This window comes from Mytilus trossulus, chromosome 9 (assembly GCF_036588685.1).
Source record: "Mytilus trossulus isolate FHL-02 chromosome 9, PNRI_Mtr1.1.1.hap1, whole genome shotgun sequence".
Classification (NCBI taxonomy): domain Eukaryota; kingdom Metazoa; phylum Mollusca; class Bivalvia; order Mytilida; family Mytilidae; genus Mytilus; species Mytilus trossulus.
In genome coordinates this window covers 46,718,289-46,739,511 of record NC_086381.1, presented here as the reverse complement: position 1 = coordinate 46,739,511, position 21,223 = coordinate 46,718,289, and the positions used below count along the sequence as shown (strand labels likewise).

Genomic DNA, 21,223 nt, shown 5'->3' with positions numbered 1-21,223 from the left:
TTATTATGACATTTTTCAATTATACTGAAATATTGTCCGATTTCTTAATAGTTGTCTAAGTTATCTACTAGTAACTAACGTGCATTTTACGGGGTTTACACGAATTTTGAAGTGAATAGCACGGAAATGTTACTGTTTATATAAGGCTTAATATAATAGCTACAATCTATCTACGTTTCGTTATGAATAATTACGAATTAGTTATGACAATTAACGACTCCTAACGATGTTCGCTAAGTAAATAAACATCCCGAATGACTACATAGCACATGAGATGTGACTTCTGCGACTTCTTGACAAAAACTGTTGCAACTTTTATACCTTTCGTCACTCGTAGACACTGCACAAGAGTTCTTTCCGTATTCCTATCTATTATCAAACTACTTTGGTAGTAATACACAGTTAGGAAACAAACTTAAAATTGACACTCATAGTTTTTAAACATCATCTTTCTCTTCCTTTCTAACAAATAAAGCTTAATATTTGTGTATTTTATAGAAAGATAATCTTCCAGAGATTTGATTTCCAATAGTTATAACGATGAAATATAATATATTTCTGGTGACACCATGGGTACAGGTCAAATAAACATTTGTTTCCATTCCTTTAATCAACCATAAACAAATTACAATATCTTCTTTTTTATATACAAAACTGAGTCTCAGATTTTTTTATATAGACCTCCAGTAATAAGATATTGATTCAACTGTTTGGTGTCATAGCTCATTTCACCTTTATGCTTTGGAAACCTATGAATTTGACCTACCGAATTAGACTATTTACCGGATTTGTAATCACATAAGCAACACGACGGGTGCCGCATGTGGAGCAGGATCTGCTTACCCTCCCGGAGCACCTGAGATCACCCCTAGTTTTTGGTGGGGTTCGTGTTGTTTATTCTTTAGTTTTCTATGTTGTGTCATGTGTACTATTGTTTTTCTGTTTGTCTTTTTCATTTTTAGCCATGGCGTTGTCAGTTTGTTTTAGATTTACGATTTTGACTGTCCCTTTGGTATCTTTCGTCCCTCTTTTAGATACAAATTATTCAAAAACACTACAGTTCTGTAGTAAATACTCCCTTTTATCACATATATCAAAGTCAAACCAAAGGTTTTTATTTTCATTTTTTGCTAACAATTCTCATAAAAAGTTGATTTGAAAAATCACCAAAAAAACTGAATATCCTCCTTAGAACCCCTTGAATTGAAACATAAATATCAAAATTTCACTTGGAACACCCCTGGAGTGTTTTGAAACTATTACTTTATCAATAGAACAACACACTTTGCGTCTTTGGTGCTCTTATGCTATAATTTTTGTATTAAGTGTGCACTTCCCAACACTTACATGGAATTCAATATATAAATCAATATTTAACATTTTTACTATAAAGAAAAATTTTCATTTGTATTATAAAAAGAAATACACTATGATTGAAATTAGCTAAAACATTGAAATTGTGCATATTAATAAAAAGAACTAGAACATTCCCTTCCTGAAAAAAGACTTCCCACATGATTTTTTAATAAGATACACTTGAACAATTTCACATATTAATAACCTTAAAATTGGTCAAAAAGAGAAGAATTTGTACATGCAGTAAGAGGCTTTGAAATATGCTTTCACACTCTTATCCATCGTATTTGTCGAGCCTGCGACTGTTGTCGCAAAAAGTTCCACATAGGGATGGTGACCCGGCGGCAGCTACGGCGGCGTTTACGGGACACTTTCTTGTTTGCAATACAATGAGATAAGACCACAATATCTTTTTCGTAGCCAGGGACTTAAGTTGGACCCTGGTATCAACAGATAATTGACATATTTGCCCATCTCAAATGGCTACATATTTAGATTATGAATGTTTACAAACTGTGCAGAATAATACTGTACTTACTTCAAAATTATGTTATATAAAATACCTTCAAAAAATCATTGTTAGAGTGTAATGCTACCTTAAATAGATTTACATTATACAAAATATTAAAAAAAATCACTCTGTTGCATTATGATAACGATTTTTTATTTCAAAGGAATCTTTTTTTCTCATAGGAATGCACTGAAGATTTTTTGTTTTTCATTTCAGATTCGTGTTTCATTGTCACTGTGAAACCAGCGAATGATGCCTTGAAATTTGGATTAAATGGGCAATATAGACTGTGCATTACGACACGTGGTTTTATATTAGAGGATACTCAGAAAAAGACACCAAAATGCTGTTGGTCATTCAGTATAGTAAGAAAATTTGGAAAAAAAGGAATCGAAAAAGAGTTTGAAATCTCTGTAGGGAGAAGAAATTTATTAGGTGAAGGTACTGTCGTATTGTTGTGTAGTTCAAATGATGAACCTTATCAAATATCTCGCATTGCAGAAATCATTATTGAAGGGATGAAATCAAAGATTAAACATTGAATTTCTAGGATACGGGTTAGAATTTAAAGCAAAATGATGTCTTTCAGGAAGTTTGCTACTCATGTTTTTTTTTACTTTTTGTCAATCATTTAGAATCCTCGGTGTTATCTTTGTAGTGACAATATTTTAACCCCTACTTTTCTTTTTTTTTTTTTTTTTTTATTACATATAGTATTAAAAGTCTTTTTCAACATCTTATGAAAAACTTCTTATTTTTCATAGTTTTCGAGAGAAAATATGTTCCAATGTTTGATGCATTTTAAAAAACTACAGAGAAAATCATTTCCTGCAACTATTTCAATTATTTATATCTCAAAAACAAAATCATGGACCTATAATTTGTTCTGCTTTTATAGTTCAGCTATTTATACTGACGCAACACACATGTTGTCGATTTTTGTACCAAGATCATAATTGATCCTTTATTAACTACAGCCATGCCTACCATACTACTGTCTGATCAAATTAAAAAAATTCACGATATCTGCCTTTCCTGATGTTTTTTTTTAAATTCTGATTATTCATGTTATTGAGTGTTCGAAAAAAAAGCGGGCAAATATTGTATAAACATTATGTGTAATAGGCGTATGGTCCAATCAGAGAATTTCGAACCTGGTATGTCATCCTGGTACATTTTGTACATCGTATAAGTAGGAATGGTTGATTAGTTTGTCATCTCCTAACTGTCGTTTCGTACGGGCATGACTTAAAATGTAGATATATATGTTTCTCTAAGTGTTATGCTATTTTCACACTGTGTAAGAAAAATATATAACTGAAGTATTTATATTATTTTATCTAAACTCTCTAGTTATAGTAGGCGAGGTCCGACTTCCCTTTTCCTGTGATAGTTTTGTGCATTGTCGTCGGATACAGGTTCACACTAAACAAAAGGGTCTTTCCTGGAAGGCATCGACTATCCGTTAGGAAAATATTTTTGAAATATTTTAGATTTAAAGAAAGAGAATGTTATAATGTAATGTATAGAAACATAGAATGGGGACATGTTAGCTCTTTGCTGTTAGAAATAACATTTTATTTGTAATAATATTACATCCGGCGTCCATCAAAAATTGATGTTTACGTGTGTTTTGGTTTCTTTAGAATGTAGTATAATAACAGTATTTTATAAATAGTTGTAGTGACTGGTATTGTTTTCGTATGCTTTTTCGTTTGTTTTTATTGAAAATAAGGAAGTATGATATGATTGCCAGTTAAAAATTCATGACAAAGTTTAGATGAATAAGTTTGACCAATTATAGATGACAATACTTTCTTCAACAATGAGAAAACCCAATACCGTATAGTCGGTAATGAAAAGCAGCTTCATGAAAAAATATTTTTGTTTTGAACGCATGTTCCGTTGATGAGGATTTCGTGTCTGTGTGTTTAGTTCTATATTTTTCAAATGTAAACTAACTATGAAAGTTTGATGAACAATGATGAAGGTTAAATAACTCCCATTTTCCCATACTCCTTAAAATGAATTTTAAACATCAATTGTCTCATCCGTTTTGTTATGTTATCTTTCGTCGGAAACTAACTTATTTGGATTAAGATATTTTGATACCTCCCGTTTTATACGGATGTTTATCCTTGCCTTTATTTTAAAAACAAGGACATTAAACGTAGCTGGTGAAAAGTTTAAACTAATTTTCGTCTTTGTTCACCCTAGATATCTGCTGTTTTGTAAGTGTTATTAGTGTTAAGAAATAGAATAAGTGATACTTTTTTACACTGGGAAATGCCTGTGCCAAGTCATAATGATGACTATGAGAGTCGTTTTCTAATCGTTTAATGTGTTCGAGATTTAGGTTATGTAAAGTACTTTCCGTTTTGATTTTTCATTTTGTTATTATATTAATTTGATTAATTTGATACATCAATTGATGATTTAAATACAAGTATATCACCTTTGTATGTATTTTAATACCTAAGAATTCACATATTAACTAAATGCGGGTCTAAAATTGTGGGCTCGGGAACGACCAGAAGTAAAATTACAAAACTACGAGGAAAACTTAAAACGGAAAGTCCTTAAAAAATAAATGCTCAAAATAGCTTTAAGGCCGTACATTGGCCTATAATGGTTTATTTTTTTTGAATTGTTATTTAGATGGAGATTTGTCTCATTGGCACTCACACCGCATCTTCCTATATCTATTAAGATATATTCTTGAAATGTATTTATTAATTATACATGTTATAAGCACCTGAAATCATCCCTTGTTTTTGGAGCGGTTCGTGTTGTTTATTCTTTAGTTTTCGATGTTGTGTCATGTGTACTGTTGTTTGTCTGTTTGTCTTTTTCCTTTTTAGCCATGGCGTTGTCAGTTTATTTTCGAGTTTGGCTGTCCTTTGGTATCTTTCGTCCCTCGTTTACAAGTTAACTCAATGAAATTCTTAATGTTCATGCTTGTTGTCTATTGTGCAGTTTAAATTCATTTTTATCATTTCTTAGTTAATTGAATATTTATTAAAGCACAATTACAATGCATAGTAAAAAACGAAATTCCAATACTTTTAAATCTGTTTAACGCAACAGAAGTTAACCAATGTTAAGATACACTCAATAGATCGCGAAGCTCAATCAAGTTGATCAACACAAACAGATCAACTCGCATAAACCCATAAAGCTCGAGACCGTGTGTTGATAGGTGAAGTTGGATGGTCGGTCATGTTTCGTCGGAATAGAATTTACTTATCACTTTGCCAAATTTACAAAAATAGAATAAAAAGTATGGGTCACCGTGCTTTTTTCAAGCTCTTATATGTGCAAAATTGCCCAAATTTGCATAGGTTGTTCATGAAAATGCAAATGTTAGAGACCAAAAAGAATCCATGAGATAGAATTTTGAAATAAGATATGGAAAGATAAGTTTCATGATATAGAAAAAAAAAGATAACCGCACTTGTTTTATTTATTTATTGTTTTGTGTTGCTTGTATAAAAGATAAAAATTTCACCATTATTACAGTACACAATTTTCTCTTATAGGAGTAAAATGACTATGTCGACAAATTGATTCTTTCAAACATTTGTTTGATCAATTACAATAATGCAATTACTCACTTTTACAAATAAACAATCTTACACATATTGCTAATCAGTATCAAAATTTGCAATCACCTATCAGTCAATTTATTTTCATTTAAGGAAAAACAACAAGACTGATAGTGTACCATGATAGAGGTATTCAGTGAAATTACATTAAGCGTATAATGCTATACATTCATTACATTTGGAATAAAAGCAGATCTATACCGCCTTTTACCATCTCTCAAACGTTTGATAACTTAATGAAAATGTTCGGCATTTTTCAATTAGCCTTATATCGACCAGTATATTGTGTTCCTAGAATTAAAGAGCTAAGTATTTTAACACATTGCCCACATTTCATTCATAACAAAATGCAGGATTGAAGTTGACAAATCATATGAGATTTCTAAGAAATAAATAATCGTATGAACGGTTTGATGTTATCATTTGATCACAAGGAAATATTATTTTATACTGATCAATTCGAGAGTCACAACAAAGGAGACTTCGGAACACAATGAAAATGTGTGTTGGTCAAATATTGGTTTTCAAATATTTTTTCAATGAAATCATTGAAAATAAGGCATATTTTCCTTATTGGCATATTAACGTAAAACAATGAAGGTGTCAAATAATAAAACACAAACAACGAAACATAATGAAATAATTTATTCATGGCTGCGTTGGATCTTGGTAAAACTGGTGTTCGTGTGTAAATAGTCCCTGTATCAATTTTATTCAAAGTAAATTTAAAACAAATTCTTGAACTTGTAATCAGGCTTTATAAAGATTTGTAAAATGTTAAATATGGATATCTTCCGTTGCTAAAAACAAATGAAAAAAGCCGCTCATGGATTATTTGCTAATTATATTCCTGATATTAACAGTTTTGAAAAAGATGCAATCGGTTAAACAAATGGTTTTATAGTACAAGAAATTCATACTTTTCGATATAACTGAAATGTGACCTTGTAATATTGATTTGTTTTAACACCAAAAAAATCAACGTAATCGCTCCCGTTCTTGCCGTTAAATTGTTTTAAAATACTTTGGCGCCAAAATGTCCGATATTTACACCAATGTTTTAAATGTCCTTTCAATTCGCCAAAAAGTCATGCTCTGCGCTTAACTGGGCATTGCCAATTTTGTCTTCCCTAAACTTGCTTGATTGGATAATACTTTTGTGCAAAAACAACAATTTGTTTCGACTTCTTAGTGTTTAATTTCCGAGAAACAATTAAGAGATTAAGAGATAACTGTATTGTATTTGAAGCTTTAAGGAAGTCCATCGGTAGTTTTACTGTTGCAAATTTAGTTTGCCTGGCGACGAGTAGCCAAAATATTTTTGAGTGAATTGTGTCTTGAATTACCTAAATGTTTGAATCATTGATGTTATCATACAATGTCACATAATTGTTGGAAGAATAAATATAAGTATTAATAAAAGATGTTTAACAACTATATTAGTAAGTAACTGAGATGCTATTTTATTTCTATCCGTATGCTTCAAGTTTGATAGAATAATCACAACGTAATTGATAATAAGTTGCAGGAATTTATACTCGATGCTTTCAAATCATTAAGTTTCGGTTGATGAAGTCGTCCGTATTGTGACGGATTCGTTGTTTTTTTAGGTTTGATTTCACCGACGTAAAGCCAACATCTCTTATTAAAACCATTTGACAGCGACGTTTTTTTAGAATGAACGCCGAGTCTTACAAAGGATGTGTCTTTTATATGTTGTGCAGCTAATTTCATAAAACGTAAATGCATTCCAGGAAGATACGGCCGATTCACCATATCTTGAAGATAAAGATTAAACAAACAACTATATATGGGCCTGTGACACTTTATGTTGTCGCTTCATGGTTGTACTAGTCAGGAAGAAAACACTTCATTAACAAATTGCATTTAGTTGGTTATGTTTTACTTTGTACTTGTTTGGCTTTATAACTTTTTTTATCTGATCGTAACTGATCAGTCTTATTTAGACGAAACGCACGTCTGGCGAATCAAATCATTACCTAGTACCTTTGATAACTACCAAAAGACATCTTGCTTTCAAGACGTTTTTAGAAGTTATTATTAACATCGAAGACATCAAACTTATTCCCTCTTTTACTACTTACAAATTAACTTAATTGATATAGATGAAGGATTTAACTTTTATAATAATCCAATTGAAGTGTATACTTTGTGAGTATTTATCATTCAAGGTATTGAAGGTATTAAAAACAGAATCACAACTCAACGGTTTAACATATATTTCGTAAATAAGAACGATATGTTCCATTTGTCGAAGTCGCAGTTCTGTCCTACTTTTTTTGAACCCGTATGATATCCCAAGTTTCGACTTATTGCCAAAATTATGATTTTCAAGAGCAGATTAAAAAATGTCACTAATGAAACAGAATATGCTTACCATTTTAGTGCACCTTAATCCAACCCTTGATTAAATAAGATTCGTGTTCCTCAAACTGCAGTATGGTTTTGATTTCTATCTTGGTTTCTTTTTAAATCTATTTGTATTGGCCATGCTATTGTCTTTCTATAAAACATGTGTTATTGCAATATGGTTGAATCCTTTTTTCAAACATATACAGTCGATATTAAAATTGTCGATGCTTTCAAATCATAAAGTTTTCGGTTGATTAAGTCCGTATTGTGACGGCGAATGCTGTATTTACGGTTTGGTCCAACCCACATAAAGTTAACAACTTCTATTTGAACCTTTTGACAGCGACGTCAAAATTTTAGAATAAACGCCGAGCCGTACAAGGTATGTGCCCTTTGTGTTGCGCAGAGAATTTCACAAATCGTCGTTAAGATACATTCTATGAAGTGTCACTATGACATTATCCTATTTTGTATTGATTTTAAAGGATCTTAAAATATATTCAAAACTTTGTAAAGGGGCACTAGCTGTCAAATTCATGTCCACCGATTTTAATCAAATTTTCATATTTGATTTATAACAATGTAAAACATTTATCCAAACTATTAAAAGTCTAGAATAAAGAATTAACAGGGCACAGGCATGACAATACGTATTTTCGTTGTGTGTGTATTTTAGTCTATACGCAATCTTATTAATTATCGAGTTGACCTCTAAAGTCATCCAATGACCATATAAGTGATGTTAACATAAAAAAAATATAGATAGATTATGCAAACTCGTGCTGTTAGATTCTTTTGGTTTGTCCTTTTAATTTCAAATTATAGATGAAATAAAAAGTTTATCGTCGTTTTTACCTGTATAGGAATGATTGTTTGTTGATCAAATCAGACAATCAACTGATTTACCTTTGTAAGGGGTTACATCTAAATACATATGAATACGGATTTAATGGTATTGAATTATTTAATTGCAAGTGCTATAATCGATTGTTTATTTAGCTTATTTTGACAAAATTGAACCATACTGGCTGCTAAAAGCTAATAATTATTTCGCTATTTGCATTCATCAATGATTAAGCCCAAAAAATAATATATTAGATTGTTAACATATCCCGTTGCTAGTGCCCTTTAATTATTCTGAGTTTGTCTGAAAAGCTTTCCTTGTCATTGTCCAACGTGGAGCATTATGTCCGAAGCAATGTCTGCCGACAGTGGACATATATGTCCATAGAAAGCTAAGTAAACTAAAATGACTACTGTTTAACTTTTGTTTTTCAAATCAACTAATTTCGTTGGGAAGTATATAAAATTAACGACAAAAACATATACTGTGTGACTACTAATAAGACAACTATATATTAAATGAATAGAAACCAATTGACAAGGACGTGAACAATTACAATTCACTATACTGTGTTCATTAATGAGCAAAATCCATACCATATAGTAGTTAAATTCAAGGAGATGTCATATAAAAAGTATTACAAAAATACTGAACTGCAGTGGAAATTCATAAAAGGGAGGACCATTAAAACTAAAATAAAACCAAACGATATCCTCATCAAAGGGTTACCTGTCGTCGTATGTATGAATAAAATGCGATTATATCTATTAATCTTCCCAATGTATTATACAAACTAATATGATCTTGTTAACTCGTTTTCTACATCGTTTGTATGGCCCACGTAAGTAAAGAACCGTTGAAAAGTGTTGCTTCCTTGTCCTGCTTTGTTATTTTATTTTAAAGTATTAAGTTGCATAATTAATCTGTGAGTTTAGTATGACAAAGTATTTGTTTTTTCTTCCTTAGCGTTCGAACTTTTTCGATCGTCAATAGAAAAAACTATTTCTCCTCCTTTGGTCGAAATAAAGTAATTTTTTTATATAAATAAGGCCGTTAGTTTTCTCGTTTGAATTGTTTTACATTGTTATATCGGGGCTTTTGATATCTGACTATGCGGAATGGGCATTGTTCATTGTTGAAGGCCGTACAGTGACCTATAGTTGTTAATGTTTATGTCATTTTGGTCTCTTGTGGACAGTAGTGTCACTGTCAATCATACCACATCTTCTTTTTTATAATTGCAATATGTTTATATGCAAAAAAAGTACGACCAAATATTTCTAAGAATATTTCAAACTCTACGTATTTCATTCAGTATATTACCAATGTTATTTCAACTGATCGGGCGGAGCTAGGTTTTAATTTGCATAAGGACAATCTATTTGAAGATGTGAGTGATAAGGATGATTGCCGTTAAAATTATTACTGATTTCTAATCACCTATCAGTGTCATCAAAGGAACTTACAAAAGAATTACTGGACACTTCATTGATGAGTTTATCCTAATACACCTATCTATAGATGGACTGGTTTATTATGAGCAAACCGGTTAAACTCCGCCCAGTCAAGTGAAATAAATCGAGTAATAAAAATCTAAACTTAATACATAATTACACCTGTACTTTCCAATTGATCTAAAAGAAAGTTGCATTATCTAAACGCATAAACAGAAATAAAATGTACCTCCACATCACAAACTGACAATTTTAAAGACTGCCAGTTTTCTTTTAATCATTCAACAAAAACAACACAGAAAGTTAAAAACAAATCTTTCGCAAGAGCTGTGTGTGTTGACTAGAATCATAACTCTCATTTGAATACAGCTTGAAAGTGCGATCATTAAAAGTTTTCTTTTTGTTTAATGGTGGTTTTTCTCAACTAACTATAAATTTAACTGAAAACGCAAAATTTTGTTAAAATTGTTAAAGAATGACAATCAATTTTGAAGGAGTAAAATACCCTCCCCATTAAAACAGATGCTCCTAAAAAAATAGCTTCGCCATTGTTAATGTTTATTGTTATGTACAAAACGAAAGATAACTCATTAATCGAAAATAAACGCCATGACTAAAAATGAAAAAGACAAACAAACTATAGTTTGTACACATGACACAACATAGAAAACTAAGGAATTAGCAACACAAACCCCACCAAAAGCAAGGGCTGACCTCAAGTGCTCCGAAAGGGTAAGCAGATCCTGCTCCACATGTGGCACATGTCGTGTTGTTCATGTTATAAAAAATCCAGTAAAAAGTATAATTCAGTAGGTCACATTCATGAAAGGGAAGGGGATTGTAGTTACGAGGTAAGGAAAATATCCGGTACAGTTGTGAAACGGTTATTTCATAACGGTCAACCAACTCGTGATGGCGTCCGTAAAATTTACGAACGTATGATTTCAACTTCACCATTTGGAACTCTTCCTTGTAAGCAGCAACCCTCTATCTAGAAAATCATTATAGGAAATGCATGCACGGGAATATCGTATCAATTGGGAAATATATACCCCGTATACAGGTGCTGCTGGAATACTGCTACTTAGAAATGGAAAGATTACAATTGGAAAGCTGAAATCATCTCTTTTGTTGTAAAGTTTTGTTTTCAACCGACCATCATTGTCAATTTCTAGACGCTAGTCAAGATATGAGGCCGACTTAAGTGTATTTGTTTTATCCTTTAACTCTAGTTCGATGGGATATATGCGTTGTACATAGTCATCAATTTTGAATTACTAAGTGAATGAACAACATCTATAAAGCGGAAAGTATAGTTAAAGGATATTGCTAACATCCTATCTGTCTTCCTAAGAAGTTTCTGTTTGAAGTCTGTCTCATTGTAATAAAGAAACAAGATGGCAAGAAAAATAGCACAATTAGTTTCCATTTCCATTCTCAATTTTATTTTTTGTCTGTCTTTAACGCCGTGTGGAGACAGTAAAGTGCTGCAGGTTTATGCTCTTGTAATATACTAGATGACCGAGAACTTCTCTAGTTTATTACTTTATGCATACATGTATTTATCAAAAAGTAGTATTTGAATATTCAGCCCAATTCTACTATTCAGTCAAATGTCAATCGTATCCTGATATACCGTATCTTTTGTTTTATTTTTCGGGTAATTAATATGTATATCGTTTGACATCTTTAACCGAAAAGATTTATATTTTTTACACATTTTAATTTATTGTATGCTTCTTTATATTCTGGACGCCAGTCTTTGCTCCTTTCTAATATAATTCACAAACAAAAAACAAATATGAAGCTTAGAAATGGTAATGTATTAATAATTAAACTCGTTCCAAGGGTATCCACACGTCCCAATCTTCTCAAAATCACTTATCCAAGAATACTACCATCGCTAACATTTTTACAATGAAAATCGTGGTTACCTTTCTATCGATTGGTGTCATGCCAAAAAATGACTCACATGTCTCCGTCTTTCCACCAACAATACGGTAAGGTTAACGTTTAATGGCCGCCATTTTCTTTAAATTTTGAAACTAATATAACTTCAAAAACAAACAGTATCATTTATTTACTCACATGAAACAATTCGGGATGCGATATTGAGTACATAGGTGAAACTGGACATCCATATATATCTAAACGCACTCAAGAACAACACCTGTATCGTTTTAAAACACCCAATAAATTCAAAAGTATCATTTATCAACACCTTAAACAATTGTGATGACGTCAATCTATTCATTTATCGTGGATTCTTTTTCTAGAATCAATGCTTCCTAAATCCATTGACTCAACAAATCAATTGTGTTCTTTGTGTGTCTATTTTCATTAAGTTTGAATTGGCCAATTTACTGGTTTCTGTTTACTAATGGAATAATTATAAAAACTTACCTTTATTTTTTGTAATTTCTATATGCCTGGATATTTAATCGAACCCGTCCATGAATTCTCTTAAGTGTAAAACATCAACATATCGACGACGCCTCTCGGCTACCAATTGGTTACGATTTAAATGTCTAACTTATATATATAAATGAATAGCGGTCTAGCGGGACGGCTGCAGTGCAGGCGATTTGGTGTCACGATATCACAGTAGCATGGGTTCGAATCCGGGAAAAATTTGCGAAAGCAAATTTACAGATCTAACATTGTTGGGTTGATGTTTAGACGAGTTGTATATACATTATGTACACAGCCATGTATCACCATCATTGATGGCGATCCGATGGATACATCTGTTGTAGGGTTGTCACTGACTCAGACGTACTTATGAACATAATTATTTTCTGTGACTGTATCTTACATTAATTTGTAGGATCCTTTACTATAGATAATTTAGCTGATCTGTAACAATAATATCTTCATGCCTTATATATCATGTACTGTAGTACGCCGCTAGATTAAAACTGACGTGGAAAGGTAACATATGGCCACCGAAAGCTCTTTTTTTTGAGAGCCCAGGTGGTCGTGTGGTCTAGCGGGACGGCTGCAGTGCAGGCGATTTGGTGTCACGATATCACAGTAACATGGGTTCGAATCCCGGCGAGGGAAGAACCAAAAATTTGCGAAAGCAAATTTACAGATCTAACATTGTTGGGTTGATGTTTAGACGAGTTGTATAAATGAATATTTTATATACATCGGTACAAAGGACACATATGGATTGTACCTTTATATATACAATAATAGGCAATCATAGTGTATGAGTTGGTAGCCGCGAGGTTTCATGGTTATTCTTAATGAGTTAGAATTTGGCGGTTTAGGTTCGAATCCTTGTATTATTATTTTTTGTTGCCTCCATTCTCTACTGTTTCCTGTTGTCGGTTTCTTGTTTTTTTTAAGTTTAAATATTGTGGATATTTTGTTGAATAACAGCGAGTTTCTTCGTTTATAATCGGATTATTGTTAGCTATCATCCTGTTTGAAATGGAAATGTTTACTTTCTAGGTGTTCAATTATGTTTTATAAATCAATATAGTATGATTTCATCTGTTTATTCGCAAATTCCTATGCTAGAAAATTGTGATATGCCTAAATTAAGACTACTTTGTAAGAACTTTTGAACACATGCTTTAAATATATGCTATATATATGTGTTTGTCAAGTTGTTGTCCCCGGCTTTGACATATTCCCCATTTTCATTCTCAATCTTACTAGAAATTAGATAGAATATGTCATATTTTGTCAAAATTCTTCAGATGCCTGATACGTCAAAATCTTTAAGGGCATACGTGGTGTGTTCCGGCGCGGAACGTTAACGCTTTTTCATAGGACATTTGCGCTTATTTTTTGAACACGTGAGCTTCAAATCATAGGATATTTGATTTTTACATTGTACTCTTGCGCTTTTGCAATATTTGGTTTTTATGACTATCCTCCATACCCAACTATATCAGTCCTATTCAGGACCGATAACTCTGTCGATAGATATTATAGGGTATACAATATTGTTAAAACCAGATCAATCGTATCGTACGTCTCTGCTGGAATGTATTCAAAAACTCTTTTTTTTACACAATTTAAACTTTATATCGATTCATTGCCTGGATATATATAACTATATATATATAGCTTTAAATATTGAATCAAAAAATGAATAACAATAAAATCATAGTCAATGATCGAAATTCATTTAAATTAAAATTTGAATCAGAATATTTCTTTGAAATAATTATAGAAACATATAAATATTTGAATGCCTTTCAAGCAAAAAATATTTTTTTAAAGCAATTTTCATAATATTAATATTCTCCTTAAGTTTTTTATGAACCATACTTCTTCTGATTTGACACGGGAAGGAGAAGATATTTATTTGTACATTTTTAAAACTTTTGTATATCACAAAATTTAAACTCTGGTATACCGGTAATACATGTATACACACTGACAGGATGTTGAATGTCACCTGGTTGCTTTTGGTTTGCACGTCTACCTGACAATATAATTATGATGTAACATTTAACCAAAGTTAGATTTTACCTGTCCGGTCAAGAAATGTAAAGGTAAAGAATATTTATCTATTACAATTGAACATCGGTTTTTTCTCTTAGGATGAATTTTTTTTTTTTCTAAAAGGAATGTTTAATATATTTCTAATGAAAAAAAAAGAATATACAGAAAACTTAAAAAATATTTTAAAAAAAGAAGATTTTTTTTTATTATAGATATTGTAAACTATTTTCTGGTAATAGTATCTCCTGGATGAATATCTGTCAAAATAAATGTTCCCGTGTCACACTAAAAAAAAAAAATTTATTAAGAAATTTTGAAATCAATGATATCGAAATATCACTAAAGGAAAATAACAGAAACATCAGAGATTCTTTATGAAAAATTAGATATAATCTAGGAAAGTCTTACTATAGAAATCATTGATTTGATGCAACATTTCCATATGATACATCAGCCGCCATTTTGAAAAATCTCGGAAAATTCCCTTTTTTAAATCGATGTTTGACCGAATTTGCCCTGAAATTAAACTGTTTTAAGTAGTATCTTTCGCCAACTATATGTTCGAATATACTTGATCGATTTGCAAAGTTGGTGTTTTATTTACATAATTTCTTTATTTTATTTATTTTGTTGTTAAAGTAGACATGGGTATCGGTAATTTAGCATTGAGTCAACGGAGAAATGACGAGAAAAAGTGCATGTTTCATGATGTCGATTTGACCGAATTTAATCAAAAATTAAACTGTTAGGACCAACATTGTTTGATAGAATTATGTTTGAATATCAAGGATTGATTTGCAAAAGTACGAAAACGGATCAGGTTTATGAGAAAATTAAACCTTATTGTAGCATACATGCATTTTATATGGGGAAATATCATACAAAATGGCGGCTATTATACGTCACAAAAGTCACGTGATGTCTAACTTAGTTGGATATGATCTTTTATCTGGGCTTGGGACTCGCATGTTTGGACTGGCAGAGTTAAAATCATATTTTTCTTTATGGTAAAGAGTTTAAAAAATATTTTCATAGCACATTTCATAGCACATTGATATGTGCTTAAAGGTTTATATTCACTGAGCTAAAGTAAATATTCGAAAGACATAAAAACACGCACAATCATCACTGGTAGACGACTAAAGGTACAGAGCACAAATGTCCGGTCAATTTAATACAGGTGAATCAAAATCAAAAGCGCAAATGTCCATAGTATTTGAGGCGCAAATGTCCTATCGTTTTACAGGTCAAAAAGCGCAAACGTCTTGTGCCCGTGTGTTAAACATGTATTTGTATTGTTTAAACCATTTAATTGTTTTTAAATCATTTATTGTAATGCACCGTTTGTCACGATAACATGGTTTTTCAAACTCACTTACAATACCTTATAATTAAGAATAGGCCTTAATTTTGAATAGATATTATCACAATAGTTTAAGTTATAGATACAATGGATGTGCGTTGATTCATGAAAAACTAACCATTCGCCCTGCGGGCTCATGGTTTCTTTTTCAAGAATCAACGCCTATCCATTGTATCTATATCACTTAAGAAGCACAATCATCCTATTAAAAATTTAGCAGTTCAACCTTTAGAAGTAGCAGATAAGCAGCATAGTAAACCTCATTCAAAGTTTGAACGATCACGGAAAATGATTGAATTAAATTTGATTGAAAATTTTCAGACAGTCTACCCTCTCGGTCTTAATGATAATATGGAATTGGTAATATACATATAGAACCCATTCTGTTAACATTTTGGATATAGTTTCTAAAACTGTTTGTAAAAACCGTTCTCATGGTCGTAGATAAAAATCGCAATCAAAGACAATTTCGGACCAATCATACCAATATTTCGTACCTAACTTTTATTTTAAAAAAACAACGACAGACAGTATCTGTTAACAAGGTCTATTCATTACAGGTAAATAAGTTAACTAAAATTTTAGAGGATTGCAACACATTTGCATATAGCAGTCCTACATATTGTTATTATAAACTGTTTCCCAAAATTGATCGCCCTGAAGATCATAAAAAACATTTTATTAAAATGAAGTATGTCCATAAAGGTTTTGATTTTGTAAATATTGCCGGCTTTTTTAACGACCATTATGTTAAAGAACAAATTCCTGGATATTTTGATAATACTGAGCTCCCACTTATTTATTACATTTACAAGAAAACTACCCGGAAATTTGTGATTAATTATAGCCAATTGTGTAAAGATGTTAATATCAGCAAAAATACACCTCATGTAATTGCAGTAATTCCGAATATATTTATGGATCCATTTCCCATGTTATACCAGGAGATCTTACCATCGTTCAAGACCGAGAGTTAAAATTAGGCCTCAATAAAGGACCTTAATACCGTTCCCCGTCAACTATTAATTGGAATGAGTGTCATAAATGCATCCACGACTTTTTCCGTACTTACTGTTTGAAATGAATAAAACGGTAAAAAGCTGACATAAAATATTTGGACTCTTTATTTTGATTCAGTAATGAACATAGTTGATATACGTATTCAACATAATAAAAACATTTTACTCTTAACAATAACCACAATAAACCTATTTCTCATATCAAACGTAAACTAAAAGAACCAGCCAAGGAATTTGTTCTTGTCCCGGTCGATAAAGCTGCTACATGTAACAATATTATTATTGTTTGACGTAATATCTATATTGAGGTTCTGAAAAAAGAAATCACCAATTCACCAACATTCCAACTGACTCCATTTTCAGAAAACGACATCTGTAAAAAACATAAACCTTTAGCTACCGCTTTACAAGCAGAACCAAAAACAATGAAAGTCCCAACTATGTATTGGCTTCCGAAGCTACACAAAACTCCTTACAAATATAGATTTATTTAGTGTCCAAGCCATCGTTGCTTTGCTGAATTGTCTATTATTTTTACCAGTACACTTGGTACAATCAAAAACCTGATAATAAATTGTTCAAATGAATTATGAACATGCTTTGTAAGAGTAAGCTGTTCCTCCGCCACTTGTAACAAACAAATTGAGACGTCACAAAATTCACGAAACCACGATTATGTAAAGTATCCACCACCCCTTATGATTGATATATGAAAGTTTGAAATAAAATCCAGAATCCAGAATTCATAACCTAGGATGGACATGGCCGTTGATTTTGGCAACAATAATTACATTAAGTTATGAATTTAAAGCAAAGATAACATGAACCCCTTTCATAACAAGGAATGAAGTTTGATTCTTCACATTTTTAAGCAGTTCTTAATGCTATTGAAACATAACGTGTTACACATTGAAATTAATAGATATTAATGATATATTTAAGTCAGTGAGTCACAATTATAAAACAAATAAATGTTTTACAGGAAAATGACCAGTGAATCACCTGCATGTGACATCTGCGATTCAAGGCATATAACTAAACCATCAACATCATGGTGTTTTCAATGTAACGAGGGGCTGTGTGAGGAATGTAAAGAACACCATACCCTGAACAAAGCATCGAAAAGTCATTGTATTATTCCTGTAAGCGAATTTCAAAAGTTACCTGTAAGTGTCCTTCAACTTGCAGAATCCTGCAAATTACATAGTGAAAGATATCAAGTTTATTGTCATAAACACGAATCTTCATGTTGTACAAAATGTCTCATTGAAGATCATAAGAACTGCAAAGATCTCACAGATATAAACGATGTTGTTCGCAACATCAAGTCGTCAAACATGCTGTTAGAAATTGAAACGTCGATGCGGGAAGTTGCTGAAAATTTACAAAAGATTCAAAAAAATCGGGAAGGAAATTTATCATCTCTCAAACAAAACAGACAGATGATTGAAAAGGAAATTCAGACAGCTAGGCAAACAATAAATGAACATTTCAATAGTCTTGAAAGAGAATTATTGAAAGAACTTCAAACAATTGAAAATGACGAACGAAAAAAACTAAGCAAAATGTTGGCTTCTGTAGAGCGGAAAGCAAAGAAGATAGATGAACTTCAAATAAGCCTTGCAATTATAAAGCAGCATGCATCAGACTTACAAACTTTTCTTGTCAGTAAACATATTGAAAATGAATTGATGGAAACCGAAAGCCAAGTACAGTCCATGCAAGAAAATAATGAACTATCACATGTCAACATATCTTTACAAAAGGACGATTTGATTAAAACATTAAACGAAAATATTAGTAGATTTGGTCGAATCGTTGTTCAGACCAGTCAGAGTGAAATGTCATTAAAGAGACAGAAAATCGAACAAGCACAGGCCAAAGTTGCTGCTGTGATCGCGGGCAGCCCTGAACATCAGTATGATACAATAAAAACTGAGGAAGGTTTGTTGAAGTAATATTTGAGTTTTAAATGATGTCCTTTCCTTAACCCCCTTCACATATACGTACTTTTGTTAAGGGACTTTACAATCTCACCATTTCATTGATCCCCACAACGTTACCTGTGTTACGCTAGTTAAAGAGTTTGTCAAATTATAGCCAGGATTTTACGTTTTATTAATGAAACAAGCTACTATATCTCATATTTGTTTTTCGTTTTTGATTTGGACCTGAATCAGCTTCCGCGCTTTATACTAAATTTGATTTTATCAACGCCTTTCCATCCAATACAAAGAAGCATTTAGTTCTAACATAAAAGCTGAAAGTAAAATAATATCGACTAACTATTGCACATATACGTGTACATCCCACAAAAGGAGTAGGTCCAGTAAGACCCCTTTTGGCCCCAAAATATAACAGGTTTACGAATTTGTTAAAATGTAAACTTTTAGTTATTTATTTGACAGTAGAATGATTCTGCTACATAAATATGTGCTGTTTTTTACATAACAATGCACATATATCGGGTACTAGCACCATCAAGTCATGCTAAATTACTGAAATCTTCACAATTCTAGCATTTTAGTTAAATTTAAGACGGTTTTCGTGTAAAACGAAAGTGGCTGCATTCGTGTTCATCCTTAATATTGAAACGTAAGTTGTATTTTATGATAATACATAACATATCTAAAGGTTGAGGATGAACACGGATGCGGCCACTTTCATTTTTGACAAAAACCATTTGAAAAGTGACATTTTCCGGCATATTTGGTAGATTTTTCATATTTGAACTTGAATCGGATCATTTTTAATGGCTAAATCAGTTAAAATCTTTCACATAAACTAATTGATTCAACTGAAATAGACATTTCAGTGTTTAAAAAGTGGTAAAAATCTTTTGTCAGATGAACCTGAAATTTAAAGCCAAAATCGGTCCTTACCGGACCTACTCCTTTACCTAGCTTATAGAATTGAACGCTTTATTTTGTTATTCATTAGTGTCCAGAGTATTGAAAAAACGTACACACGAGTAATGCTTTTACTACCCCACAAAATAACTAACTTCAAAGTCAAGTCTTTCATTTTATATGCTACAACCATGCAATCTCGAGTGACACGTTTTTTGTGTTGCTCTCTTTTGTATTCTTTTAACATTGTCACGGACAGTACGTGCTGTTAGTGGTGTTAAAGAGTGTCTATCGATTGTTGTTAGCAATTACAAATATTACAGTTTCTAAGGAAACATACATTTTATCAAATGATTAAAAATTATTGTTATCACTTCAGATCCCTGCTTCATTGTCACGGTGAGACAAAGTGAAGCTGTCCGGAAATTTGGATTAAATGGACGATATAGACTGCGTCTTACATCGAGTTGTTTCATATTAGAAGACATTGAGAAAATAACATCAAAATGTTGTTGGCCATATGGCATCGTACGGAGTTTAGGACCGACGGGAATCAAAAAAGAATTAACAATCACTGTAGGGAGAAGGAATGTTTTAGGTGAAGGAACAGTCGGTTTTATGTGCAGTTCAGGAACCGACCCAGATAAAATTATTCGTCTTTTTAAAATCATTATAGAAAGAATTCAATCAGATCTGAAACATTGAAATTCGAATATTTTCAATATTTTAGCGTATTTTTGAACGTGTTTTATAAATATATATCAAAGATTGTTGTGACGTCATTCTATTGTTTTATAGTTCTTTATTTCAGTGATTAAACTAGCATTTACATGTGAGAAACCATTATGTAAACTCATATTTCCAATAGTTTTAAAAAATAACCTTCTGCTTTATTAAAAATATTGGACATCTGAATGCAGTATTATTGATTCTTACATGTAAATGCATGATAGTTCGAGAACTGCAAGAGAAAAAAAATCGAAAGTAAAAATGAAACGGATGAATTAGTAGACAATATGGATTTCAAGCTACTTCTATGAAAACACTAGGTTTAGGATTCTTCATACCTTATTTTCCCTCAGGCAATATGAATATAAAAACATATTGGTTTACTAGAGCTAAATACAATATCTACAACATTACATAAGCATTAAAACCAATGTTATTTGGGTTTCGTGTTGCTTATTCTTAGGTTTTCTATGTTGTGTCGTGTGTACTATTGTTTGTTTTCCTTTTTAGCCATTGCGTTGTCAGTTTAATTTCGATTTATGAGTTTGACTTGCCCTCTTGTATCTTTCGTTCCTCTTTTCTACATCAATCATTAAGTATAATTCCATTATTGGAGCTTCTTTGGCAAACCTACATCCTTTTTCGTTTTCTACATT

The 21,223-nt window shown here is 31.8% G+C and overlaps 1 protein-coding gene across 1 annotated transcript; it reads left to right on the top strand.

Annotated features, from left to right (window-relative positions):
* Positions 1-3,992: 3,992 nt before the first annotated feature.
* On the top strand, positions 3,993-20,543 carry LOC134684678 (E3 ubiquitin-protein ligase TRIM71-like). The gene is made up of 3 exons (XM_063543981.1): positions 3,993-4,098; positions 17,972-18,933; positions 20,218-20,543. The coding sequence occupies exons 2-3, from the start codon at positions 17,976-17,978 to the stop codon at positions 20,541-20,543; spliced, it is 1,284 nt and encodes a 427-aa protein (XP_063400051.1). The 5' UTR covers positions 3,993-4,098; positions 17,972-17,975.
* Positions 20,544-21,223: the final 680 nt, after the last annotated feature.